General features: G+C 56.6%; 1 protein-coding gene across 2 annotated transcripts in view; it reads left to right on the forward strand.

The window, feature by feature from the left end:
• Positions 1 to 25,351, forward strand: part of FRMD5 (FERM domain containing 5) — a 73,633-nt gene extending 48,282 nt beyond the window's left edge. Inside the window, exons 2-15 of one of the 2 annotated variants that reach the window (XM_064157791.1) lie at positions 5,349 to 5,453; positions 6,867 to 6,909; positions 7,454 to 7,532; positions 10,164 to 10,261; positions 11,787 to 11,910; positions 12,778 to 12,865; positions 13,781 to 13,869; positions 14,667 to 14,730; positions 15,352 to 15,443; positions 18,043 to 18,117; positions 19,031 to 19,099; positions 19,210 to 19,316; positions 23,891 to 24,237; positions 24,417 to 25,351. In XM_064157791.1, the coding sequence (XP_064013861.1) occupies positions 5,349 to 5,453; positions 6,867 to 6,909; positions 7,454 to 7,532; positions 10,164 to 10,261; positions 11,787 to 11,910; positions 12,778 to 12,865; positions 13,781 to 13,869; positions 14,667 to 14,730; positions 15,352 to 15,443; positions 18,043 to 18,117; positions 19,031 to 19,099; positions 19,210 to 19,316; positions 23,891 to 24,237; positions 24,417 to 24,464 (1,428 nt within the window). In that variant the 3' untranslated portion in view covers positions 24,465 to 25,351. Of the gene's footprint in view, positions 1 to 5,348; positions 5,454 to 6,866; positions 6,910 to 7,453; positions 7,533 to 10,163; positions 10,262 to 11,786; positions 11,911 to 12,777; positions 12,866 to 13,780; positions 13,870 to 14,666; positions 14,731 to 15,351; positions 15,444 to 18,042; positions 18,118 to 19,030; positions 19,100 to 19,209; positions 19,317 to 23,890 lie in introns of both variants that reach the window. The other variant, XM_064157790.1, reaches the window with a different exon arrangement.
• The last annotated feature ends 2,009 nt before the right edge of the window (positions 25,352 to 27,360 follow it).

Below are 27,360 nucleotides of genomic sequence, written 5' to 3' on the forward strand. Positions count from 1 at the left end.
CAGAGCTTTGCCCAGCCTGCAAAGGGAACATTAACTTTGTCCAAGGGATGATGGATCCAGAGCACGATGCTGGATTTTGGGAATGAGGCATCAAAGCCAGGGAATGGCAGTCAAATTGGCAGCCAAGATCTCCTCATGTTGGCAGTAGAGCTGCTGGGGCTTTGATCTCTCCCAGCTCAGATGCTGCTGCCAGAGAGACTTAAGCTTAAACTTCACTTTGTAAAATCTCCCTTTTCTGACAGCTTCCTTAAAAAAACTAATCTCCTGTGGAGCTGGGGGGGAGCAGGAGGGGTGGACAGCCCCACAGATCTCCACAGCCAGCAGCTGCCTCCAGCTGCTGCTTCTCCTCCTGCAAATCCTGAGCTTAATCCATGGGCTGCTTCAAGGAAAGGCCTCAGCTCCAGACCTGCAAACTGCTGGAGTTGTGGTGGGGCTGGGATGCTGCTGGGCTTGGGGATGGTGGTTGAGGCTGCTCAGGGTGAGCTCTCCTGCAGGTCTGGGGGTGGTTGGGCTTCCTTATTCAACAGCACCAGGGTGCTGCTGCTCACCGAGGTCCCAGCCACGTCCTGGCAGGAGATCCACGGTGTCTATGGGCATGGCCAAACCAGAGCTGGCTGGTGTGGGAGCTTGGCCCAGCAGATTGCAAAGCCCTGGTGCTCCTCTTCTGTCCTGGTCCTGCTCCTCACCACTGCTGTTGGCTGCATTGATGGAGCAGATCCAAACCCAGTCACACAGGCTGCCTGGAGCGTAGGTCACAGCATGGTTAGGTTGAACCCTTCCTGCAGCCTGTAGCTGTGGGAGCTGCTTCCCTGGAGCTTCCCAGTCGTGCAGGATGTGTAGCCTGGAAGCTTGAACAAGGAACAAGCCCCTGTTTCTTCCTTCCCATCAGGAGTGAGGGCACTTCCAGCATCTCCCCACCACCACAGCTCATGCTCTTGCAGAACTTTGGCTGTTTGGAGGCAGCAGGCACACTCCACAGCTCCTCATGCTTTGCTGGACTCCCTACCACCATCATCTCCTCCTCAGGACTGGCCTCTCCTCCAGCTCCATGCTCCTGCTGGGGCAGGACCTTTGCAAGGAGCCCTGTGGAGGGTGATCCCATCTGGTTTGGTGCTTCCAAAACTGTTTCTTATCTCAGAGTTCTTCAGCATGAGTGAAGGAAACAGGAGGAACCTATCTGCTGGGGGGTTGCTGAGCTGTCCCACACCATAAGATGCCTGGGCACAGGGATGCTGGAGTGAGCACATGGTACCCACCTCTCACCTTCCCCTCGCAAGAACCACAGTGCAGGTTAGCTGATGGGGCTCCCAGCAGACACATCGTGCTGTCCCCAAGCACAAGCCCATCAGCAGGACCTGGCAGGCTGTGGGAAGAGCCCAGGCTGGTGAAGGGGCTGTTGTGGCTCAGCTTTGTTATGGTAGAAACTGGCCTCACAGGTCTGGTGTTGATCATGGAGATGGCAGGTTTGGGTGGCAGTGGTGCTTGGGCTGATGTGGGACACTCATGCTAGGGTGTGGCTTGGTGCCACATGGTGCCTGATGAAGCAGCTGCAGTGAAACAAAACCATCGTGGCCCATGGTAAGGAAACTCAAGGAGAAACTTCTTTGGTGTGAGGGTGCTGGAGCCCTGGAGCAGGCTGCCCAGAGAGGTTGTGGAGTCTCCTTCTCTGGAGAGCTTCCAAACCCCCTTGGCCACTGTGATGCTGGGCAAGCTGCTGTGGGTGACCCTGCTTTGGCAGGCAGGTTGGATTGGATGATCTCCAGAGGTCCCTTCCAATTCCCCCATGCTGAGATTCTGTGATTCTATGTTAAATGACTTTTAAAACTGTGCTGCCAATCTCCACAAGTGAGATGTTAGAGGAGACCTGGGTCTCATCCTGCCATCCAAAGGGCTCTGGAGCTCTGGGATGGTGGAGGTGCTGCTGGAGAGCTGCTGTGCTGGTGGGATAGGGAGCAGTCCTGCTTGCAGAGAGGCACATGGTGCATTTTGAGAGGAGCTGCTATTTTTAAATCTCTCTCTCTTTTTTTTAGCTGTGGATGACCCTAATTTTGGCTGAGGAGCTTAGAAAAGCTAAGAACTCAAGGTTAGTTTAATCTTCTTAAAGTTTAAAAATCATCTGGGATTCTTCTGTTTGATGGTGCTGGAGGCACCCACGGCCTCACAGAGCTCTGGTTTCTCATGGCAGTGTCTTGCAGGACTTTCTGCACTCAGGGCTGCACATACCAGCTTCTGCACTCAGGACATTGGAACAGGCTGCCCAGGGAGCTGGTGGAGTCACCATGCCTGGAGGTGCTCAAGGAATGTGTGGACGTGGCACTTGGGACATGGTTTAGTGGCCATGGTGGTGTTAGGTTGGAGGTTGGACTCCATGAGCTTGGAGGTCTTTTCCAACCCCCCAAAATCTGTGATTCTATGACAACTTACAGCTGCTGGTGCCCAAGGATGGAACCCAGGGTGCAGCATGCCTCCTGTCCTGCTGCAGGTCTAGGGCTGGATGGATCCCAGCCAAAGGTTGTTGAGCTCTGCTGAGAAGCAGACTTTACAGTCCTTGGCACTGGGAGGCTCCCATTGCTGAGCCATGGGACAAGTGTGCTTCCCTCTGGGCAACCCCAGCAGGACTGGTGACACAGCACTGTCCTTCTGTCCCCCTCTAAAAAGGATCACAAAGCTTCCTGGAAGAGCTCCTGAGGCCACTGACAGCACTGATTCCTTCCTGAGCAGAGAGCAGTGAACCTCTGTATGAAGCTCTTGCTGATGTGTTGGTGCTCCTCGGGTACCTCCTGCAGGTGCTGGGCTGAACGGCTCTGAGTGCCTCACAGAGGAGCAGGGTGGGTAGCAATGGGTGCCTGGAGCCCACACCACTCCCTTGGTCTCTGTCCCCCATGCAGCAGCATCTCAAGGTGATGTGCACCCCTGAGCCCTCCCAACCTAAAATGGGTCTTGTCCCATAGCCTGTCCCCAAGGCCCACCTGCTGCCCTAATGATCTCAGCCAGCCTGCAGAGGTCCAGCAAGGCTGAGAGGTGTGGTACTGGGATGGGAAATAGGGAATGCCAGGAGATCCAGTCCCAGGGACATCCTTTGTAGGAGACTGAGTGTGAGGCAGGATGCAGGGGATCAGCTGAGGAAGGTCAGCCCCCCCCACACCATGACCCCACAGTGCCACACTGCCCTGAAACCCTTTGGATTTAGATCTAGCCTCAGGGCAATGCAGCTACTGGGACAGTGGCACATCCTCACCTCATGTCACAGGGGACAGACAAAGTGAGGGGCTGGTACTGGTCAGAACAGCTCAGCCTGGTACATCACCAGCCCCAGTTATGCTCCACAGTGCACAGCAGTGGCATAGCTTTGGCAGGGCTATGCTGTCTCCCAGCACAGCCACAAATCAGCCTCCACCAGGATCAGAATCCCAGCGTGGTGGGGGTTGGAAGGCTTCTGCAGATCACCCAGTGCTAAAGCAGGGGCACCCACGGCAGCCTGATCAGGATCACAATGCCCAGGTGGATTTGGAACTTATCCAGAGAAGGAGACTCCACAGCCTCTCTGAACAGCCTGCTCCAGAGCTCCAGCACCCTCACACCAAAGTTTCTCCTCATCTTCAGATGGAACCTCTTGGGTTCCAGTCTGTGCCCATTGCTCCTTGTCCTGCCACTGGGCAAACTGATAAGGATCTGGCCCCATCCTCTTGCTCCGCCCCCCCCCCCAGCCTTGATCTCTTGCTGAGCACTGAGCAGATCCTCTCTCAGGCTGCTCTTCTCCAGGCTCACCAGCCCCAGGGCTCTCAGCCTTTCCTCCTCATAGAGCTGCTCCAGGCCCCTCAGCATCTTTGTAGATTCCAAAGGACTCTTCCCAGCAGTTCCCTGTCTCTCTTGAACCTCAGAGCACAGAACTGGACTCAGGATTCCAGATGTGGCCTTGCTGGGGCAGAACCAAAGGGGAGGAGAAGCTCTCTTGACCTCCCTCCAAATGCTCCATGTTGTCCTGCTCCACTGCATGGCTGCATCCACAGCAGTGATGCTGGTGATGGACTCTCCTCCAATCAAAGCTCCCAAGACTTCAGACAGGCAGAATTTATCCTTCTTAAAAACACCCAGAGATGAAAAGCCAGACTATTGAAGCTGCTACTCTGCAGTGGCAGCTCTTTAAAGTAATGATTTGTGAAGACAGCTCAGATAATGTCCTGGCAGACGTGAGGCTAATGAGGAGTTTAGAGTCTGGTTAATTTGGGTTGGAGAGATCAAAGCAGGAGCTTACTCTTCAAATGCTGTTTGCATTTTCATACTTTGCCTCTCAGCTGAGCTGGGAGGTGACTCTGGTGGTCTGGGTGAGGGTGACTCTGCTGGACTGAGGGAGGAGACTCTGGTGGAGTGGGGAGAGGATTCTGGTGGACTAGGGGTGGTCGATTTGTGTTTTGCTGCCGTTTCTCTGCTCAGGTTGAAGAGGAGAGCAGAGTGTGGATGTTGGTGCTGATCTGGGGCTAGGAAAGAGAGAAGAGCCTGGAGCAAAGCCCTGCAGAGCAAGGCAGCAAGGAGGGGCAGGAGGCTGGGTGTGCTGGCTTGTCCCCTCTGCTGTTCTTCTCCAGCTGGAGGGGTTTGGGCTTTGCAGCTTCTTCCAGTGTCTCCCGTGGCTGTGTCTATGCCTGACTGGGACAGTTCCACGGGCAGGACCGGGACAGAGCTCACAGCACTGCAGTGGCTTCACCTGTTGGTCAGTGGATGGTGACTGGGGCTGTAGGACTGCAACCAGCACTGCTGACCTGCACCACCAGCACCATGAACCCATCTGTCCTCTCAGGTGCTGAGAGGATCCTGGGGCTGGAGCAAGTTCTGGTCCTGTGCTGGAGTTGCTTCTGATGCTGGTCCTGAGACTGATCCTAGGCTGGAGCTGGTGCTGGGCTGAAGCCCCATGAGCATCACTGGTGCTTTCAGGACAAAGCAACAAGCCATCAGTGATGGCCATGGCTGCCATGGAGTGCTGGCTTTTAGTGGCACCTTCTGCTGCTGTAATGACCACAGGCAATGGTGTACCACACAGCATCTCCTCAGTGCTCCTTCAGCTTGAAGGCATCTCAGCAGCTCTGAGGAAGCTCTTCTGGTGTCAGTTTTCTGGACACCTGTGTGTAGCCCAGAAGGACATAACCCCAAGGCTGCTGGAGGGGCTGTGTTTAGTCTGCAGAGATGTGATGGTTTCTGAGCTGAAAACAGCACTGGTGGATCACCAAGGGGCTTGGTGGGATTTGTGCTATCCTTGGTGTCCCTTCACAAGTTTCAGACCCCTCATCAACCTGGCTCCTCTGCTCCACCACCCTTCTCCTGCCATTGTGTCATTGAGTGTCTTTGTCTTGCAGAGAGATGCCAAGGGCCAGTACCTGTTTGACCTTCTCTGCCACCACCTGAACCTGCTGGAGAAAGATTACTTTGGCATTCGGTTTGTGGACCCCGACAAGCAAAGGGTGAGAGCCCTCCCTGCCCAGGCTGCTCTGGTGGTATCAGACCTGGCCCTGTTCCTGGTTTCACCTAGCAAGTGAGGTGATCAGTTCAATAAAGCCCAGTCCAGTTGGTGGCGAGAGGCCCTTCCCCAGAAGCTCTCCCCTGTCCTGCTGCTGGACAGGGCAGTTGTGGGTGCTCTGAGGGCCCATGGGAGGGCATTGGAACAGGTTGCCCAGGGAGGTGGTGGAGTTACCATCCCTGAAGGTGTTCAAGAAATATGTGGACGTGGTGCTCTGGGACATGGTTTAATGGCCTTGGTGGTGTTGGGCTGATGGTTGGGCTCATCACTGATCTGAGGGAGCTTTTCCAACCCAAGCAGTTCTATGGGAAGGGCATCTTCTTGAGCCCCCTGAGGAGACTGCCCACCTCTTCCTGGTACCAAGGCTGGGTCTGGTGCTGCAGCCCTGGGGAGGCAGGACCAAAAGCAGCAGCATCCTTGGTGTCCATCAGCTGGGATGTGTGAGCCAGGGCAACACACAGGGCTCAGAGGTCCTGCTGGGGCTTGCACTGTGTCTGTAGGGTGAGGACTTGGTGCTCTGCTGAAGGTGAAGCAGAAGGTCTCCTGACACTGGGCTTACAGGACTATTTCTAGCTCAAAACTGCATTTTAACACTGAGATGAAGCCACGAGACAGCTCCGTGCCAAAACCCAAACACTTGGGCGTGTTGCCTTAGGCAACAAGGAGTGAAACAAGACATCAGAGAGCAGGAGCTGAGAGCCTGGCAGGAGGACCTGGCCTGACCTGTCTGTGCAGCTCCCAGCACGGCTCCCTGCAGGGTTCCACTGAGTTCTGGGCAGCTGCAGCAGATCCAGGAGGGAGGTGGCACAGCCAGCGAGCCCCGTGGGTGGGCACCCTGTGCCACAGCCTCACCGAGCTGGGTTGTAGCTAGAGCACAAATCTTGTGAGGAGCAGCTGAGGGCCCTGGAGAAAAGGAGGCTGAGGGGAGACCTTCTGGCCCTCTACAACTCCCTGAAAGGAGGCTGGAGCCAGGTGGGGGTTGGTCTCTTCCCCCAAGGAACAGAGAACAGGACAAGAGGAAAGAGCCTCAAGCTGGCCCAGAGGAGGTTTAGGCTGGACATGAGGAAAAATTTCTTCATGGAAAGGGCTGCCAAGGTCTGCCCCAGGCTGCCCAGGGCAGTGGTGGAGTCCCCAGCCCCAGAGGGGTTTCAAAGCCATGGAGATGTGGTGCTGAGGGCCATGGCTAGGTGGTGACCTGGCAGTGCTGGGGGAATGATTGGACTCCATGAGCTTAAAGGTCTCTCTGACAAAGCACTTTCCAATCCATCTGTTGCCATCCCTGTTTCCCCCAAACACCCAATGGTAATTCAAAGCCTTTGTTGCTGAGCTGCTTTAATCCTCCTCTTCTCCCTTTCAGCACTGGCTGGAGTTCACCAAGTCGGTGGTGAAGCAGATGAGGGGTGAGTGTTGCTGTGAGCAGATGTCCTGAGCAGGCAGTGTGAGCTCCTCTCCTTCTGGAGGTGCTTCCCTTTTCCCCAGTCCTGCCCCTCTGGGGTCACTTCCCAGCACATCTCCCCTTTTCATCAGCCATGAAGCTGTTCTGGGGATCAGAGGTGGGATCATCCTCCTCCAGTCCCACAGCTGCCACAGTATGGACTCCCCAGCACTTAGCCACAGGACATTGGTCCTGCTGAAGACCAGGACAGAACTGATGAAGATGAGCAAAGGAGATGTGCCAGCTCTGGGCAGCAGGTTCTGTGGCCAGCAGACTGTGCCCATAGGTGCTGCCCCATGGCTTTACCAGAGGCATCTGCTCCTCCCATGGCCACCACAGTGGGGAACAGTCCCATACTCATCTGCTCCCTCCTTACCAAGGGCAGCTGGGTGTGTTTGAGTGAGACAGTCACAGCAGTATCTGACCATCTCATGGAGCAGAGTTGTTTGGGAGGACAAGAGGACAGACCCTGCAGTTTGGTGACCATGGTCTCACTGTTCTCTCCTCAGCCCAGCCTCCCTTCACCATGTGCTTCCGTGTGAAGTTCTACCCCACCGACCCTGCTGCGCTGAAGGAAGAGATCACCAGGTAAGACCCTGACATGGTGGCACCAGCCAGCCCCAAACCAGCCACACAGGGCAGTGAAGGCCTGGCCAAGGCACGAGCACACCCTGCCAAGCTTCATCTCACCATCAAGGGAGAGACACAGCTCTTTGGGCTTCCAACTCAACCTGAGATGGTCTGGATTGTTCCAGCTGGAGGGAATCCCTCTTCCAGCTGGAACCTCTGATCCTGGTCTGTTCAGGAAAGTGGGATTCAAGCAGGAGCAGTGATTCTCCAGCAAGAGTCCATCTTCTGCTAATCCTATTGTCACTTGTGACCCAGCTGGTAGAGCCATGGCCCAAGCACCTCCTTGCCTCATCATCTTCTTCTGTGTGCTCAGTCTGCTGGGAAGGATTTGAGGGTCTGCAGTTCCTTTGTTGTCCCCTAGAAGTAATGATCCACATCCCTTTATGTAAGGGACATGAATGCTCTGGGAGAAATGGCTGAGAAACTGGTCCAGACAGTTGACAGCACTTCTCTTGAGTTTCCACCTTTAGGGGCTCTTCACATCTTCTTTCCAGAAGGAAGGACCTGAGGAGCACTCAGAATTGGCAGCAGCCTTGGCAAACAAGCCATGACTGTGGACACACCAGCCCAGAACCCTCCATCTGTGTGGGGTGGAGAAGGGTCAGGTCTCTGCCTCAGGCAGCAGGGCTGGGGCCTTGGTTGGGGGTCTCATCATTTTTCCCCTGTGACCCAGGTGGTCAAGAAGGCCACCAGCATCCTGGCATGGATCAGCAATGGTGTGTCCAGCAGGACCAGACAGCCATCACTGCCCTGTACCGGGCACTGGTGAGGCTGCAAACTGCAGGACCCACAACATCTTGGCCCCACATATCCCCAAACAGTGGCAAGTTGCCCTTGTCACCCCCCGAGGGGGCTCAGTCCCTGCAGGCTGAAGCTGGGCAGTCCCAAATCTCATCCCAGCAGCTGGGCTGCTCCTGCTCCATCTGCTCTGGGAATGGCACTCTGGCTGCCGTTGCAGATTCCCAGTGAATAGCTGGGTCCTTGCTGAGAACATCAAGGATTAGGTAGCTCACTGACGGAGCTAAATATAGGCCAGGCTTAATTCTGGGGATTTTCAGCCCATTTCTGCAGGCAGCAAATGAGAGAGAAGGTCCAGGCTGGTGTCTGGGATGTACCTGAGCTCAGCTTCCTCCTTCAGTTCTGCATTAATGAACCCCAGCGTGGTGGGGTTGGAAGGAACTGGAGGTCATCTAGCCCAAGCCCTCTGCTCAAGCAGGAGCACCCCCAGCAGCTTGCCCAGCATCACAGCAGCCAGGTGGTCTGGAAGCTCTCCAGAGGAGCCTCCACAACCTCTCTGGGCAGCCTGCTCCAGGGCTCCAGCACCCTCACACCAAAGACATTTCTCCTCCTGTTCAGATGGAGCCTCCTGGGTTCCAGTTTGTGCCCACTGCCCCTCGTCTGCCAGCGCTGCCAGGTCCTTCTCTGCAGAGCTGCTTTCCAGCAGGTCAAGCTCTCATCTCTACTGGTTCAGGGGGTGGTTCCTCCCCAGTTCTCATTAATCACACTTCAATATCTGGGATCTCTCTGTAACTTGTTCCATCTGTGGGACTTAGCAGTTTATCCCATCACCCAGATGGATTTGAGGAGCGGAGCAAGCCTGAGCTACTGCAGAGCGTGGGGCTGGGCCCTTAAGCCCATCTCTGAGCAATCCAGCAGCCACTTTGCTCCATCACTCTGTGACTCACCTCTTACTATCAGAAGGTTTTCCTAGTCTCATCAGCATGTGACTCAGCCTAAGCTTCAGTTTATCCCAGGATGTCATTTTCCACCATTGTTTGCTGCTGGGCTTTGGTGCACAGAGGCAGAGATAGGTGAGCACAAGAGGCAGCTGGCTCTAGATGATGTCATGGTTGTGGTTGGTGAGCATGGAGGAGGGAGATGGATGTGCACATGGGGACCTGGAGGGGTACAGAAAGTTGAGGAAGGAGAAAATCTCATCATGGCGAGTCTGAGCAGCTGGGCAGGGATTCAGGAGTGGGAAATACAGCAGTCACTGGAGGGATCAGGCCCATGAGATCCCCTTCAGAGCACTGTTCTTGGACCCCTCATCCCCAGGAGAGGTGGTGATGAGCTGTGGCTATTTCAGTTGTGTTCAGGCACTGCTGGCCAAAGCAAGGTGAAGCAACACCACGGCTGCAGGGGGTGGTGGGCAGAGGGGACCAGCAGCACCTTGTCTGTGAGTTTCCTCCTTGCTGTGTTTTCTCTGTTGGGAATGGTCACCTTGACTATCTCCATGCCCAATGAGCTATTTGTCCTTGAAGCTCTGCCCTGCTTCAAGTGGTCTTACCAAAGGGGAGGTGCCTTAGCAGAGACCTCCATCAGCCTTTGGCTTGGACGCTGGCCTTGGAGCAGAGGCCGTGCCCCTGTGGGCTGAAGCAGGGCTGGGCTGTGTTGATCTGAGCTCCAGCACCAGCCCTGCCCGGGGGAGCTGCCCCTGGTTGGCACCTGCTGGCTGTCAGTGCAGATGGTGCCTGGCACATGGGCTGCTGCGAGAAGCGCGGGTGTCTCACGCAGGTGCTGCCCGGCCACATGGCCTCTCTGGGTGAGTTCAACCTTGCTTAACGAAGGGACTGTCCCCTCTGTCCTCAGGTACTTGGTCTTTCTGCAGATCAAACGGGATCTCTACCACGGCCGCCTCCTCTGCAAGACGTCGGATGCCGCTCTGCTGGCTGCCTACATCCTCCAAGGTAGTGCTTTCTGGCGAGGCCAATTTGCCTTCCGTGCTGGGTCCTGGGCATGTGAGCTCCTTACAACAGGCCATGCAGTGCAGGCTTGTGCTTCAAGGCTGTGCTGCACTGGGCTAGGACCTGCTGGGGTCTCACTAGAAGCAGAAGCACGGTGGTGCTGGCTGCTCCTGGAGCTGTCCCACCTGCATTTAGGGCAGCAGCACTCCCGTGGTTATCCCAGGCAGTGTTTCTTCACTCTGTGCTTGTCCAAGCAGCCCTGGGACAGAGGACTTCTTCTGGGTCTGTGGTGACTCTGGAGAGTTTCTATGGTTTGCTGCTGCTCAGAGAGCTTCAGAGTGAAAAGCAACCTTGCAGATGACACCAACTTGGATGTGTTGGTCTGCGGAAGGACAGGGAGGATCTACAGAGGGATCTGTCCAGAGTGGATCACAGAGTGTCAGGGTTTGAAGGGACCTCCATAGATCATCAGGTCCAACCTCCTTACCAAAGCAGGATCACCTAGGACTGACCATGCAGGCACATGTCCAAGCTGGCTTTGAAAGTCTCCAGAGAAGAAGACTCCAGAACCTCTCTGGGTGGCCTGTCCTAGTGTTCTGTCATCCTCATAGTAAATGCCCAGGTGGAATTTCCTGGGATGATTGATGGGATGAGGCCAAGTGTTGTGTCCTGCACTTGGATCACAACAACCCCATGAATGGTTCCTCCCCCAGAGCTCCTTTCCTTCTCCCAGAATCCCATTGGAGTCAGCACCCATTGCCTCTGGCATCTCACTGCAGCCTGGCTCTGGAGCTGGGATCTCCTGCTGATGGAGAGTGCTCCATCAGCATCCCACCACTGGGGATGAGAGGACCTTGCTCTGATTTCACTCTCTCTAGCCTCAGGTTTTCAGAGAGATGGGGACATGATGGTAATTGATATGGTTCCTGCTCAAAACACTAAATGGGGGAAAGACACCGCCACTGAGAAGCAGTTCCACAGCAAAACAGGCAGGAGGAGAGGGCAGGCAGGAGGGTTTCAGAGGTTTTCCACACTTCACCAGCAGCTCTGCAACCTGCTGACAGAAGCACTTTCTGTGGCGAGATGCTCAGCAGCAAGCAATGAGCTCAGCCATGGTTGTCCTCATCCATCCAGCAACCACTGCATCATGGAATGATTTGGATTAGAAGACGCCTTTAAGTTCTGGGAGCCCAGCTATGAACCCAGCACTGCCAGGTCACCACCTAACCATGCCCCTCAGCACCACCTCTTCACAGCTTTGAAACCCTTCCAGGGATGGGGACTCTACCACTGCCCTGGGCAGACTGAGCCCCCAGAGGGAAGAAATTGTCCAACCTAAACTTCCTCTGGGGCAACTTGAGGCTGTTAAATCAACGCCTTACAAAGGATCTCTCCTGGTGCCCAGGTTGCAGCAGCATTCCTAGGATGCTCTGAGCCCTGTTACTGCCAGGATGGAGACACTGCTGGATGGGGACACACTTTGGTCTTGGTTGTGCTGCTGTTCCTGACCAGTTCTGTCTCTCCTCAGCTGAAATTGGTGACTATGACCCGGGGAAGCACCCAGAAGGCTACAGCTCCAAGTTCCAGTTCTTCCCCAAGCACTCGGAGAAGCTGGAGAGGAAAATCGCAGAGATCCACAAGTCAGAGCTGAGGTGAGGCTGACTGACACTTGGCTGTTTTTTGCCCCACTTTGTCCTGGGCTGAGCACTCACTCCTCTGCTCTGTCCCATTCAGCTGAGAGCCACTGCTAAACCACAGAACAGTGCAGGCTTTGGGCAAGCAGGTGCTGGGGGCAAGCCAGAAACTCCAGAGGTGCTGCCCTGTGCCCTGAACCTCACCTTGCTGAAGGCTAAGGTGGCCCAGCAGTGCAGGGTGGGCAGCAGAAAGTGCAGCCAAACAGACATTCCCAACTGAGGCAACTGTCTGGTCCCAGTGCAAAGTCAGTCTCATCCCTCCAGCCCCCAAGGAGGCCCAAGGGACTTCTGCTCCTGGCTGTTGGCTCTGCTGGCACAACCCAGTGGGGGTTTTGCTGCTGGGATGGGGACAGTGACCAGCCCCTGACCCCATAGATGCTGTACTACCATCTCCCCTCTGTCTTCACCCTGCTCTGAAGACACAAGCATGGGAGTCTGTTATCAAAGTCTCACCATCTCATGGCTCTGGTGGTGGCTCCAGGGCTATGTCCTGTCTGCATGATCAGTTCTGGTCCCCAGGAGAAATGTTGAGGTTTGACCTCCCGGGAACCCGGCAGAGTCCTGCCCTTCTGTGAGCTGCTGCCTCCCACTCAGCAAAGTCCCCTGAAGAAGCAGGAAATTCAGCCCTGGGTTTGGCAGCTGCTCCTGAGTTTTGGTCTGTTCTGGTGGAGCTCCTTGGGTCTGCTGCTGCAGACAGCTTGTGCTGAGGAACATGACAGGGGCATTCCACCGCTGCTGCCCCTTGCTGCCGGCACCCTGCGTCAGGGGCTGACCTTGTGTCCTGCATGGCACATCCCTCTTTCCCCCTCTTTTTCACCCCTGCAGTGGACAGACTCCAGCTACTTCAGAGCTGAACTTCCTCAGGAAAGCCCAGACTCTGGAGACCTACGGGGTTGACCCACACCCTTGCAAGGTAATAGAGCTTCCTAAACACGGCTCCTTGGGCTGGATTTCTTGCTCCAGCTGGTGCCAAGCTGCAGAGGTACCAGCAATAGGTCCCAGGTGTGTCCTTTGGCACCTGCCACCAGGGTTTGGTGTTGGCAGGGCTGTACATGGGATGTGCTGGAGCCAGGAGCCATTTCCAAGCCTTGAAGCCCAGCACCAACCAGGCCTATGTTTAAACCTATGATTTACAATCACAGAACCATTTCAGTTGGCAAAGATCTCTAAGATTGTCTTGTCCAACTACCAGCCTAAGACCACCATGACCATTAAACCATGTCCCAGGTGCCATGTCCACATGTTTCTTGAACACCACCAGTGATGGTGTCTCCAGTCCTCTCAGCATCATCCCAATCTCCACTGGACTCTCTCCAGTAGTTCCCTATCTCTGTTGAACTGGAGGGCCCAGAACTAGTCCCAATGCTCCAGATGTGGCCTGACCAGCACACTTCCTTGTTGCTTCCCTGGAGTCCAGATGCTGTGATGAAGTTTATCTGCTGCCTTGCTCCTTGCATGACACTCACGACTGGTTGCTGTGCCCCACTGCTGCTCTGGTTGTGCAGGGCTGTGGGGAATCAAATCTAATGAGATTTTGCCCTTTTCTGGTGTCAATAGAAGAGAAAGGGCTGGTTGGACACCACCTTCACTGCTGATCCTCACTGGGAAGCAAGAGGGACTGGGGGCTGTGTTGTGGTTGCTCCTGAGCAGTGCTGCTGCCTCGTGGGTTTCACTGGGTCTGCTGGGTGTCACGGTGTGGGTGAGATGCCAGGAGCATCCCACCTGGCACAGAAGACTGCATCCCCACCACGCCTGAGGCTGAGGGTGGTTGATGGTGTAGAAGCTCTGCTGGCTCAGATGCTGATCAGAAATGGCTGTTGTCTTCCAGGACGTGTCAGGGAACGCAGCGTTCCTGGCCTTCACCCCCTTTGGCTTTGTGGTTCTGCAGGGGAACAAGAGAGTCCACTTCATCAAATGGTGAGCTCACAGCCTGGCATTGCCCACAGTGCCCTGCTTGCTTAGCCATGAGATGTGCATTGTGCTGCAGGGCAAGGGTCTGGAGTGTCCCACATCACCCTGGGGTGAGCTCCCATGAGGGGTGCACGGGGGATGACCCCAGCACCAGGTGCCTTCCCAAGGCAGTCACACCACACTGGTACCCATGGATGGTGGGAAGTGTCCAGTCCCCCTGTCTGAGCTGGGATGGAGCCTGAGACATGGAGTGGAGCAATGCTGTGGCAGCTGGAGAGCCCCTCCTGTGCCCCCCAGACCCAGCAGCACAGCCATGGTTCACACACCTGTGTCTCACAAGAGCAGAACACAGGCCCTGTGCAGTGCCATGCGGTCACTGGGGCCAGCAGGGCTCCCCTCAGAGCAGGAGCTGTCACTCAGGGTATCATTTCTCACTCCATCCCACCCTTGGAGGAGCCCAGAGCTCAGCTACCCTCTTTGCTCGCCACCATAGGGTGGGCTGCTGGGTCCAAGGACTTCTCTACCTTGGCCCTGAGCCCACTCCTGGTCAGCACACAGCACAGCTCTCCACTGGACTCTCCAGCAGCTCTTGAGCTGGGAAGCCCAAAACTGGACCCAGTGCTCCAAATGTGGCCTCATCACGGCAAAGCAGAGGGTGAGGAGAACCTCTCTCCATCTGCTGGCCACACTCTTCTTCATGCACCCCCAGAGACCATTTGCCTTCTCGGCCACAAGGGCTCGTTGCTGGCTCACGGGTGACTTGTCAGAGGTTACCTCTCACCTGCCTCTCTTCGTCCTTTCAGGAACGAGGTGACCAAGATGAAGTTCGAGGGGAAGACTTTCTATCTGTACGTCAGTCAAAAAGAGGTGAGTGCCTCCCCCCCAGGGGACTTATCAAGTGCAGCCCTCACCATCCCTTCAGCAGGTTCTCCATGGGCTTGGTGGGCAGCAGCCTCACCCTCTGCCTGGTGTGCAGACCTGAACATGGTGCTGGCAGAGGCTGCAGCTCAATGGCAGTGCTGGGGTTACCTCTTGCTGGCATCTTGCTCTGGAGCTTAGAGCCTGCAGATGCCAGGTCAGCCCCACGGTGAAGGATCCACCCTGGGACCTCCTGTAGCTCCTCACCACGTCCACCACAGCCACGTTCTGAGTTTGGGGTTATTGTGGCTGGTTGTCACCACTTGGTCAGCCCTGGTTAATGAAACTGACCTGGAGACCCCTGGCTGGGGCTGGTATGCATGCCCTCAGCTTGGCTTCAAAAAGATCTGCTTCTGGATGGGCAGGGAGGAGGTGGGGAGCAGGACACTGCCCAGCTCTCCTGTGTGGTGCCACGAAATGGGCTGTGCACTGCCATTCCAGCATCTCTGGAGGGGGATCTGCTCCTTGTTGGTGCTGCTCTTCAGCTTTGGCCTCCAGTCCTGCTCTCAGCACACTGCCCAGCAGGCACCACTGCCCCTTCCCTACCCACTCCCTGTCTGTCTCCTGCAGGAGAAGAAAATTGTCCTGACCTATTTTGCCCCGACACCAGAAGCCTGCAAGCACCTCTGGAAGTGTGGGATAGAGAACCAGGCTTTCTACAAGTAAGTGCTGGGCCACCCTGGCACCTGTGGGGCTGTGTCCTGCACCTCCTCACACAGCACCCACCCCAGGGTGGTGCTACAGGGCACTGGCTGGCACCACCACAGCACCCCTGCCCTGGCCACCTCAAAATCTCCAGTGCCCCCAGGCTGGGTGCTCTGCCCCATGCAGCCAGTCTTTCATCAGAGGATTATTTACTTGTTTGGAGACAAGTCTGGGGCACTGGGCAGTGGGCACCAGGGCAGTGGGGGTTTGATGTCCTGGACCCCCTTTAAATGGGGAAGACTCAAAATCTCCCAGAAATCACCTGCTCCAGGCTCCCTGGGAACCAGATGATTGTCCACAGGGAATATCCAAAGGATCTGGGGGTGATGTGGAGTCTGGGCTGCAGCCACAAGCTCTCAGACCACCAACCAAGGGGCCCAGAGCTGCTGCAGAAACCTTCCCAATAGACTCCCCAACCCAGAGGTCCCTCGATGGTGAGTAGTGAGTGAGGATGGTCCCTTGTGCCACCATCCCTGCCAGCTGCCCAGAACTGATTCCTTGAGCCACCATCCCCACCAGCTGGCTGGCACTGGTCCCTTGAGCCACCATCCCCAGCAGCTGCCTGGCTGAATAGGAGCCAGCAGTGTGCCCAGGCAGCCAAGAAGGCCAATGGCATCTGTGGCCGTCAGGAGCAGGGAGGTGACTGTCCCCTCGTACTCAGCTTTGGTGAGGCCACACCTTGAGTACTGGGTTCAGTTTTGGGCACTGCAGTACAAGAGAGATGTGGAGGTGCTGGCATGGGTCCAGAGGAGGACAATGAAGTTGGGGAAGGGCCTAGAGAATAAATCTTGTGAGGAGCAACTGAGAGAGCTGGGGATAGTTAGTGTGAGGAAGAGGAGGCTGAGGGGAGACCTCATTGCTGTCTGCAGCTACCTGAAGGGACGTTGTGGAGAGACTGCTGCTGCTGGGCTCTTCTCATAGGTAGCTGGAGACAGAGCAAGGGGAATGGCCTTAAGCTGAGGCTGGGGAGGTTTAGATTGGAGATGAGGAAAAAGTTTTTCATGAAGAGAGTGGTCAAGGACTGGAGTGAGCTGCCCAGGAGGGTGGTGGAGTCACCCACTCTGGATGTGTTTAAGGGTGACTTGGATGTGGTGCTTAGGGCTATAGTTTAGGGGGAATCTTGTAGAGTAGGGTGATAGGTTGGACTTGGTGATCCTGAGGGGCTTTGCCAACCTGGATGTTTCTGTGATTCTGTGATTTGTCCCATCCCCATCCACTGCCCAGAACTGATCCCTTGAGCCACCATCCCCACCAGCTGCCTGGAATCGGTCCCTTGAGTCACCATCCCCACTGCATGGCACTGAGAGACCTCCAGAAGGCTCTCATGGAAAGGCTTCTCCTTCCCCAGCAGCTCTGAGACCCTGGTTGGTGGCCACCAAGGCAGATTTGCTGCCACTGTTAATTGGGCTGTTGGGCAGAACTGGAGAGGTCACAGCTGGCCTGTGCCCAAGGCCCACGGAGGTGCCAGACGGAAGGCTGAGGCTTCACCACCCTGCTGGTGTTGTGCTCAAAAATAGCCACTTTTGTGCTCTCTAACAAGGGTTATCCGAAGGAGCGAGCTGCGGCTGTGATGTGCTCCCGCTGGGGATGCTGCAATCAGCAGCTGCCATCAGCAGGTTCCAGTCCTCATTACAGCAACACGCAGGAAAATTGTCCTCCTGCTGCACGAATCTGGCCAGGATTGATCCCCTGGGGAAACTACCTCGGGGTTCTGTACCCACCAAGGCGCTGCTGGGCTCCTTCTCGGGTGAGGGAGCAGCTGCCCGGGGGTGAGTAGGAGGCAGTGCTGTCCCTCCTGGGGGTCTGACCCACCACTGACTGGAGTGGCTGCTGGCCTGCCCAGAATGGGCCAGCTGCTGCATGCCTGCTGTGCAGAGGTCCTGGTAAGGGCTTTATCCCACTAGAAATGCCAGAATCCCAGTATGGTGAGGGCTGGAAGGGATCTCTGGAGATCATCCAGTCCAACCCTGCTGCTGCTCAAGCAGGGGTAGCCTGCAGCAACTTACCCAGGATCACAATGGCCAGGGGCATTTGGAATCTGTCCAGAGAAGGAGATCCCACAACAGCTCTGGGCAGCCTGCTCCAGGGCTCTGGCACCCTAACACCAAAGAATTGTCTCCTCCTGTTCAGGTGGAACCTCCTGGGTTCCAGTTTGTGCCCAGTGCCCCTTGTTTTGTCACCAGGCACCACTGATAACGAGACCATCCTCTTGCCCCCCACTCTTTAGCTCTTGCTGAGAATTGAGCAGATCCCCTCTCAGTCTGCTCTTCCCCAGGCTCAACAGCCCCAGGTCTTTCAGCCTTTTCTTCTCACAGAGACGGTCCAGGCTCCTTCCCAGCCTTCACTGGGCTCTTCCCACCAGCTCTCTGGAGCCCTGAACCAGTCCCAGTACTCCATGTGTGTCCTCTCCAGGTCAGAGTAGAGGAGAAGAGCCCCACACAATGAGGAACAAACTGGGTTCTGCCACGAGGCAGTGCTGGGGACCATCCCCTGCCTGGGTGCTTGGTTTCTGGCTGGCAGCATGGGATGCTCACACAGCTCTTGGTGCTGTTGCAGGTTGGAGAAGTCAAGCCAGGTCCGGACGGTGTCCAGCAGCAATTTGTTCTTCAAGGGCAGCCGGTTCCGATACAGGTAAATGAGGACAGTAAGTAGCAGCTACTGGAGGTGTTTCAGATGTCCCCTTGGACGTGCTGTGGGGAGCAGTTCAGGGCTGCAGTGGTCCAAGGACTTGTCAAAGGTCCTGCTGTCACTGGAGGAGCTGCCACCTCAGTGGCCTCATCACCACTTTGGTGCTTCAGAGCTGACATCCCTCTCCCCAGCCCCTGAAGGCAGATTGTTGGAGGGGCAGGTGTGGAGGAGGGCAGAGGACTGGGGGGTTCTGGGCTTTGGTTTCTGAGAATGAAGTGTGGAACTCATCACCACAATCCCTAAATTCCTGGAGGTATTGTTCCTTCCTGGTCCTGGGGCAAGAGACTGGGACCCCCTATCTCCTTGTGGTTGGACTATGATCTTAAAGGCCTTTCCCAAGCCAAATGATTCTATGATCTCTACAGGACAAGTGACCCCAGCTCATCCCCAGCCGAGGGGCACAACACCAGCACCCCTTTTACTGGCATAAGAGACTCTGGACATCCATGGCATATGTCCCCATCTCCAAGGGAGTAGTTGACCTCATGGTGTCCAGCATGTCATGCCAAGAGAAGCAGCAAAATGTGGCAGCAGAACTGTCAGCCCAGCCCTTTTCTGCTCTCCCCATCACACAATTATGGAATCAGAGATTCACAGAATAGTTTGTGTTGGAAGGAACTTCAAAGATCACCCCTGCCATGGTTGGACTCAATGGTCCTGAAGGTCTTTTCCAACCAAAACAATCCTGTGATCCCTGTGAAATATATCTGCTCTCCCTGGAGCTGTGGGGAGACTCCCTGGCACTGCCCATGTCCATGGAGAGGGGCCCAGGCTCTGCCTGGTGTGCCACAAGAGACTTGGGGCTCATTGGTTCCATGCTCCTGTCCTCACGGGTGCTCCTCTTGACCCCCAACAGTGGCCGTGTTGCCAAGGAAGTGATGGAGTCCAGTGCCAAGATCAAGAGGGAACCCCCTGAGATTCACCGGTAAGAGCCTGTGGGGCTGGGGCCTCCCAGCTTTGGCACCCAGCTCCCCGTGGATGCAGGAGAGCTGGCACCATCCGGAGCTGTGACACTGTCTCCACTCTGGTCCCCAGGGCAGGGCTGGTGCCGAGCAGGAGCTGCCCCTCCATCACGCACGGCCCGCGGCTGAGCAGCGTGCCCCGCACCCGCAGGAGAGCCGTGCACATCTCCATCATGGAAGGTAGGACACCATGGAGGGGGCTCCAGCTGCTGGGGCTTGGCCACAGCCGGTCACACACACAGACACCCACATCCACCTCTTGGTGGCTCCTTACACGGGGACACCGAGGCGGGGGTGGCCCCTGAGCGTCCCCAAGGTCTTACAGCAAGGCTGGGCAGCGCCACAGGTTGCTCCTGTGGTCCAAGGCCAGTTTGGCATCAAGAGCTGAGCCCAGGCAAGCTGGAGGGCTGGCTGTAGGACAGAAGCTTCCAGAGAGAATTCCTCAGCCTTTGATTTACTCTCAGAGGATTTACTGAGGGGAAGTTCTTCAGAAAATAACTTCTCAGGGTCCTCACTGCTCTTCCCAACACCCTGCTCTGAACCTGCCTGGAGAGGGACATGAGTGCTGGAGGGGTCCCAACAGAGCAGGGTGGCACCAAGAGCTGGGGTCTGACCACACACAGGAACAAACTGGGCAAAAGACCTGGCTACCCACCTGGGAGTGCTCCTGGCCAGCTGCTGGCCACTACTGATGGAATCATAGAATCATAGAATCAACCAGGTTGGAAGAGACCTCCAAGCTCATCTAGTCCAACCTAGCACCCAGCCCTAGCCAGTCAACCAGACCATGGCACTAAGTGCCTCAGCCAGGCTTTGCTTGAAGACCTCCAGGGACGGTGCCTCCACCACCTCCCTGGGCAGCCCATTCCAATGCCAATCACTCTCTCTGTGAAGAACTTCCTCCTAATATCCAGCCTACACCTACCCTGGCACAACTTGAGACTGTGTCCCCTTGTTCTATTGCTGGTTGCCTGGGAGAAGAGGCCACCCCCCACCTGGCTACAATGCCCCTTCAGGTAGTTGTAGACAGTAACAGCTGTAGACAGCCTGGACTGCCAGGCTGGAGAGCTGTGCCAACCTCTGGTGGAGATGCTAGTCTTCCACTTCCTAAGGCTGGGCTGCAGCTGTGCAGGGGTGGGATGCACGGGTTGGCAGAGGGCAAAACGCTGGGACCAGCCCTGGAGCTGCCACACAGGGCTGGGGACAGTGCTGGGGGCTATGGCTGTGATGCTGGCAGGGGCTGTGGTGACTCATGGTGGCACTGGGGTAACAGCAGTGTAGTGTGTGCCAGGAGCATGTGAAGATGCACAGAAGTTTGGAAAAAGCAGGAGGTGGGCAAGGGAAAGGAGCTGGCAGGGAGTGAGGGGCAGGGGTGGGTGCACCCTCCCTCGATGGGCTGTGGTGCCAGCCCTGCTCTGGCACTGCCACATCGATCCTCTCCTGGGCTCTGGGCACAGACAGGGTGCAGAAATAGAAGGGGACAGGTCAGAGCAGGAAAGGAAAGGGATTGGTTTTCACCAAGGGAGTCCCTCTGTGCTGAGCTTTGGGGCACGACCACGGCTGGCAGCCTCGCAGACAGGGTCGCCTCTGCCACGCAGTTAAACGTGACACCCTCTCCCCGCCCCGCTTGTGCCAGGGCAAAGTGACAGGAGCACTAAAGAGCCGCCCACAGTAAACGACTTGGCCCTGGCATGGCCCCCCAGCACCACCCCTGCCCCGGCAGCTGCCTTTCTTCACTCTCACTCCAGCCGGGTCCCGTGGAAGTGCCGGGAGCCCAAAATAACCCTGGCCTCGGGGCCACCAGCACCATTTGCGTCAGCCCTGGCCGCGGGCGAGCAGCCCTGCCCGCCCCTGTGCCCTGCTGCAGTCAGTGCCCCGGGCCTGGCCAGCCGCTGCCCCTGCCACCATGGTGAAGTGTCTGATCAAGATCAAAACCAAAGTCAACGTCCACCTGCGGCTGGTCAACCACTGCTGCCGGGAGGTGAGGGTGCGGGTGCTGGCGCTGGGGCCGCGGGTGCTGGCGCTGGGGCCGCAGGAGCTGGCCCGGGCACTGGGCATCTTGCCCCTGCTCCCGGCACTGCCCGATGCTGCCCATGGCTCCAGGGATGCACCAGAGCCAGGTAACGCTGTGCCCAGGGGCTGTGCAGGGTCGGGGTTCTTTTGTGGCAGGAGTGCCCTCAGGGGTGCCATGGCTGTGTGGGGTCTGAGCTCCTCTTCAGGAGTGCCCTCAGGGGTGCCATGGCTGTGTGGGGTCTGAGCTCCTCTTCAGCAGCAGTGCCCTCAGGGGTGCCATGGCTGTGTGGGGTCTGAGCTCCTCTTCAGCAGGAGCATCCTCGGGGTGCCATGGCTCTGTGGGGGTGTCTGCTCCTCTTCAGCAGGAGTGCCCTCAGGGGTGCCATGGCTGTGTGGGGTCTGAGCTCCTCTTCAGCAGGAGCATCCTCAGGGGTCCTCATGGGACCCTCACAACTTCAGGGGCTGCAGGATGTGTGCTGTGAGGACCAGGCTGGGCTCTCCCATGCTGAGGGTGTTACCTGTGGGCCTGGTTTTTGCTAGCTTTTCTATCTTTTGGTGCTAGCCCAGTGGAGCAAGCAGGATGGTTTGGGTTCAGGGGGGACCACAGAAGGGACTGCCCCATCTCCTGCCATCCCCACCTCAGTGGGTGCTTAGCCATTTGGCTGTCACAGGCTTGGTGAGAGAGGAGCAGAAATAGCTGTCAGGGTGAGAACATGTTTATTCCTCCACCATGTTATCAGCCGTGCTGCTGCCATGCCTGCTGCCCGCCGTGGCACTCGCGTTAAGCCCAGATAAGCCACAGGCATCCAGAGAGCCTTTGCAAGGAAGAGGTGGCAAAGCCCCAGGGAATGAGGGCAGGATGGGCTCTGGGCTTGTCCCTTCATCTGCCCATGCCATTGTGCTTTGGTAAGCTGTGCCCTGGGGAAACATCCAGCCCCGTCACAGCTGCTGCAGGGTGGCACTGGGGACTTGCTGGTCCTGGCCACCACCACCCTCAACCAAAACCCCTTCCTGAGAGATACTGCTGGTGAACCTCCTGCCCCCCCTCATTGCCTGGTGATCATGCTGGGAAAACTGCCAGAAATGAGTCCTACACTTGAAGGATTTGTTGGGATTTGGGGTTTTGGAGGGGTTGCTGGTGGGGGGAGGAGAGGAAGGAGCTGCCCTTGTGCTCAGCAGGGTTGTAGCTCCAGCCGGGAGGAGTATGTGCTGACATCTGACTCTTGAAGATCCTGTTCCCAGACGTGTGTAAAACGTTGGGTTTGTAGTGAATCAACTGAAACCTGAGCTGATGGTCACTGTCGGTCACCATGGGTCACTGTCAGTCACTGAGGCACAGCCTGCAGCAGCCTCCTCTACAGGGCCATCACCCATGTGTGATGGGGCTGCAGCTTCAGGACAGCTCCTGCCCACCTCAGCCCTCGCTTCCACCTGTGTCAGCTTGAGCTGAATCCATCACCTTTATAGCTTTACATTAAAAATCCCCCAGCTGAAGGCTTGTCCAGAGCTCCTACAGCATGGTCACCCACACTGCCTGTGCAGGATTTGGCTCAGCCAGTACCTCCCTGCCCTTCTCCAAGTTGGAGGAGCTTGGTGAGGGAGGGTTGGGGTGGCCAGGAGATGAATCCATATGGAAAACCCCCCAAGGATAAATCCACAAAGCAAAAGATCCCCAAGGATCACAGAATCACAGAACTGTTTGGGTTGAGTCCAACCATTGCCCTAAGACCACTCTGGCCATTAAATCATGTTCCAAAGTGCCACAGCCACATGCTTCTTGAACACCTCCAGGTATAAATCCATAAGGATCACTCCATGGGCTACAGTAGGCTTGGCAATCTCTAAGCCTATCCCAAGCCTTCAGTGGTGCCATGTGGTGAGCTTGCCCCTGGTGCCCAGCTCAGGGCCAACAGCACCCACTGCCTGCCCCAACATGGACTCCCTGGAGTGTGTTTCTGTCCCCTGCTGCCCTGATTGCTGCTGCGGCTCAGTAGTGTGGGCAGCCTGCCCGCAGTGATGGCATCACTCCCAGAGTGTCCAATGGCAGAGGGATCTGAAACACGGTGAAGGTGGCTTCTGGGGAGGGTGGCTGTCACCTCAGAGGAGTACCCAGACATGTCTGTGATCGATTGGTGCCCTGCCAGCACCCTGCAGTGACAGCCAGCAGCTGGCGCTGCCAAGTCAGGCGGGTGCTTGGCTGTTACCACTGTGGTCATGAGCTGAAGCAGAGGGGTGCTAAGGGACCAAAACAACCTCAAATCAATACAAGGCAGCCATGTCCTGCCCCCCAACACTGGGCCAGGTGAGGGACCGGGGTTTCCAGCAGTGAGAGAGGATCTTCTCCTCCACACCTCTGACCATCCCCATTCCCCACCCCCCCAACCAACACTTCTGACCATCCTCATTTCCCCCTCATCCACACTTCCAAAATCCCCATTTTCCTCCATCATCCCCCTCATCCTCACTTCCAACCATTCCTGGTTTTGCCTTGTCCATACCTCTGACCATCACCATTTTTGCCCTCATCCCCAACTCCAACCATCCCCATTTTTCCCCTTCTCCACACCTCTGACCATTCCCATTTTTCCTTGCTCCTCGCTTCCATCCATCCCCAGTTTTCCTTCCTCCACACCTCTGACCATTTCCCCCTCCTCCACACTGCCATCCATCCGTCCCTCCCCCCATCTTTTTTCCTCCTCCAAACCTCTGATCTCATATTCCCCCTTTCTGCCGTCCCCCAGGCCTGGAGTCCCTCCGCGACAGCGCCCACTCCACGCCGGTGCGCTCAGCCTCCCACGGCGATGCCTTCGTGGCCCCCGGGCGCGGCGGGCGCGTCGAGAGCAGCGAGCGTGTGGCCGTCATCGCGGACGAGAACTACAGCCCGGCGGACAGCGTGCTGCCCACGCCGGTGGCCGAGCACAGCCTGGAGCTGATGCTGCTCTCACGGCAGGCCAACGGGGCGCCGTGCAGCATCGAGGAGGAGAAGGAGTCAGAAGCCGGCACGCCGGCGGCGGCCGAAGCGGAGGAGGTGGGCGGCGAGCTGCGGGCCCTGTGTCCCGGCGCCGGAAGCCTGGCGCAGGCGGAACAGGTGAATAAGTTTGTTTTAAGTGTCCTCCGTTTGCTCCTTGTGACAGTTGGACTCCTCTTTGTTTTGCTCCTCCTCCTCATCGTCCTTACCGAGTCCGACCTTGACACTGCCTTTTTCCGCGATATCCGCCAGACCCCCGAGTTCGAGCAGTTCCATTACCAATACTTTTGTCCCCTCAGGCGATGGTTTGCCTGCAAAGTCCGCGCCGTGGTAAATCTGCTCATTGACACCTGAAGGCAGGAGCCGCCACCTAACTCACGGCGGGGGCCCCGGGGACAGGACCTGCAGCCGCCCCCGCAGCGCCACCTTTGGCACACACACCCTCAAACCCTCCCTTCCCGACCCAGAACGCGGCCCAGGAGGTGGCTTCTTCCCGGGAGGAAGAGGAGGGTGTGGGTGCAGCCTCCTCCTCCCCGCGCTCAGCCCCCCGGAGCCCGCAGGACTCCCGTGGCCCGTTCGGATCCCCACCGCCGCCCACACGCCTCCGGCAGCACCGAGCGCACGGCGCAGTTTGGTTCTCCCGGGAGCTCACGACGGCGCTCTGCCACGCAGGAGCTTTAGCAATGGTGCTACTGAGGATTAATTCCAACACTCGTGGACTCTTCTCCTTCTGAAATCCACCACTGGATGAGGCCCTGAGCAACCTGATCTAGTGGGAGATGTCCCGCCCCGGGGCAAGGGGTTGGAACTAGATGATCTTTACGGTCCCTTCCAGCCCAAACCATTCTACGATTCACTGTGCACTCCACCACCACCACCTCCTCCCACCTCCCGCTTGGCAGAAGCCCTCTTGGAACCTCCAGCCAACCAGGAGGGGACACTCTGGGTCCGTCCTGCTCCCAACCAGCTCCCCATGGCACGGCCTCACCTAGCACACGGAGGCCTCCTTGCCCCACGCTGCAGATTCGGCTTTTTCCTCATTCTCTTCCTTAAGCCTTGAAGCGTGGCTGATGCTCCCCAGGGCGGGGAGAGCACGGGCAGGGGGAAGCATGCTGGGCACCCTCGGCCAAGCCGGGGCATGCAGCCGGTCGTGACCGTGTGGGATTCCCTGAGGAAGAACCTTTAGCCTCCAGGAGATGTACCTGTTTTGTACAAAAAGAGAAAAAAAAAAAAACAACCACAAAAAAAAAAAAAAAAAAAAAAAACAACAAAAGAGAACAAAACAAAAAGACTGTTTCAAGGTCTATTTTAACACCGAAATGCTATTTTGTTATCGAAGCCAACCCAGTCTTTTTTTACTTTCTGGAAGGGGTGGCTGTGGCTCATGCTGAGCAGGTGGCCTCAGAGCAGAGGTTTCTCCAGCCTGGAAGCCTCCCAGCAGCCGAAGCCCTCGCTGGGTTTGGATAAGGAGTTCTGGGTTTGTGGCTTTTCTGAGGACAGAAGGGACAGAATGGCGGGAGCGGAGGCTGGGCAGGCCAGCGGATGACCATCAGCTCTTTCTGCTCTCCAGCAGAGCTCAGCACACCCCACTCAGCAGAGCTCAGCACACCCCACTCAGCAGAGCTCAGCACACCCCACTCAGCAGAGCTCAGCACACCCCACTCATCGCGTGTGGTGCGCCCGCCAGCGCCTGCCGCACGCTGCGCAGCAGCGGCCGAGCCACGCAGGGAGCAATAAGCGCTGGTCCTGCCGGGTTGTGGTCGGGCAGTTGGGCACCACGAGGAAGGCGAGGACAGGCGAGCCAGTGTTATTTCATCTCAGGGAGAGATTTTCTGCCAGCTGGGGTCATACCTGCAGACTTCAACAGCCTGATGCCCGCGGCCACGTCTCTGAGCATCCCACCACCATCACATTGCATCGCTCCCCGCCGAGACCGGCTCTCGGCCGGGCCAGCCGGGATGCCGTCGGTCAATCTGGCGCCACCACAAGTCGGCCGGACTCGGATCGTTTGTCACTGCAATAATGAGAGAGGCCCTGTCTGACCACCGTCTGCTGCAGTGGGGACAAAGAGCCCGCCGAGGTCACCGCCACCTGCTCACAGCACAAGGGCCCCGGAGGGCTCCACGTACGGAGGGAGGAAGGATTTGGGACAAAATAATCCTGTTTTATGCAACATAGCAAAATTAACTCTTAGCGTAGTGCTCCTACCTCAGCCCGTAGTTCATGGTGTTTCTATGCAGTGCGTGGTAGTCCCAAGCCTGACGTTTCTCACCCCGGGTTAACGCTGCGGTGTGTTCCTCTTCCTCCTCATCCTTCTCCTCACTGCTGATGTACTGTGTGATGTCATGACAGCACAGCCCCCGTGAGACAGCTGCCCTCTGCTCAACGTGCTGCCCGTGGAAACCTCCTCCATGGCTTTAGCGTAGCGGTGCCGCCAGCCCCACACCACCAACGCGGCTCCCTCCAGGCATTTTACTGCAAAACCACCAGAAGTGGTGATTTTTTTCTTCCCCCTCCCCCTCTGTTCCCTCCCCCCTCCCTCAGCCCAGTCTTGTGTTTCATGACCTGTTCTAGTTTTATCTGTCTTGATCTTCCAATGTCGTTTCCATAGGTTCTTCTCTCAGAAAGTATCTCCTTAGAGCTTACTGCATCTCCAAGCAGTAGATGGTAAAATACCTGACAATGTGAATTTCTTAGTTTTCATAAAAAACAAACAAACAACAACAAAAAAAGAGCATAAAAACCTAGGAATTAACCTGTCATGTGCCAAATACTGTAAGTTACATTTTTTTTCCCTTCAAAATGTACCTTTTTCTACATATTCAGTATCTTAGTTAGCATAAAAATCATTGGTGCCATGAAAAGTATTTTTAAACTGAAATAAATATTTAAATATCATGAAAAGCAGAGTTGGGCTGAGATCTGTTGAACGTTTCCTTCCTCGAGTTGAAGTTCAGCTCAAAACCCGTGAGGACTTTGGTCTTTGAGGCCCACGCACCAAAGTGATGAAGAACCTCAGCCTCCACAGAATCCCAGTACGCTGTGGGTTGGAAGGAACCCCTCCAGTCCGACCCTCCCTGCTCCAGCAGGGGCAGCCACAGCAGCTTGCCCAGCATCACAACTGCCAGCTGGGTTTGGAAGCTCTCCACACAAGGAGGCACCACAGCCTCTCTGAGCAGCCTGTTTCCATCCAGCCCCTTTAAGTGCCAACAGGCCACCAGGTCTCCCTGGAAGCTTTCCCTT

The sequence above is a fragment of the Pogoniulus pusillus genome, chromosome 17, assembly GCF_015220805.1.
Source record: "Pogoniulus pusillus isolate bPogPus1 chromosome 17, bPogPus1.pri, whole genome shotgun sequence".
NCBI lineage: Eukaryota > Metazoa > Chordata > Aves > Piciformes > Lybiidae > Pogoniulus > Pogoniulus pusillus.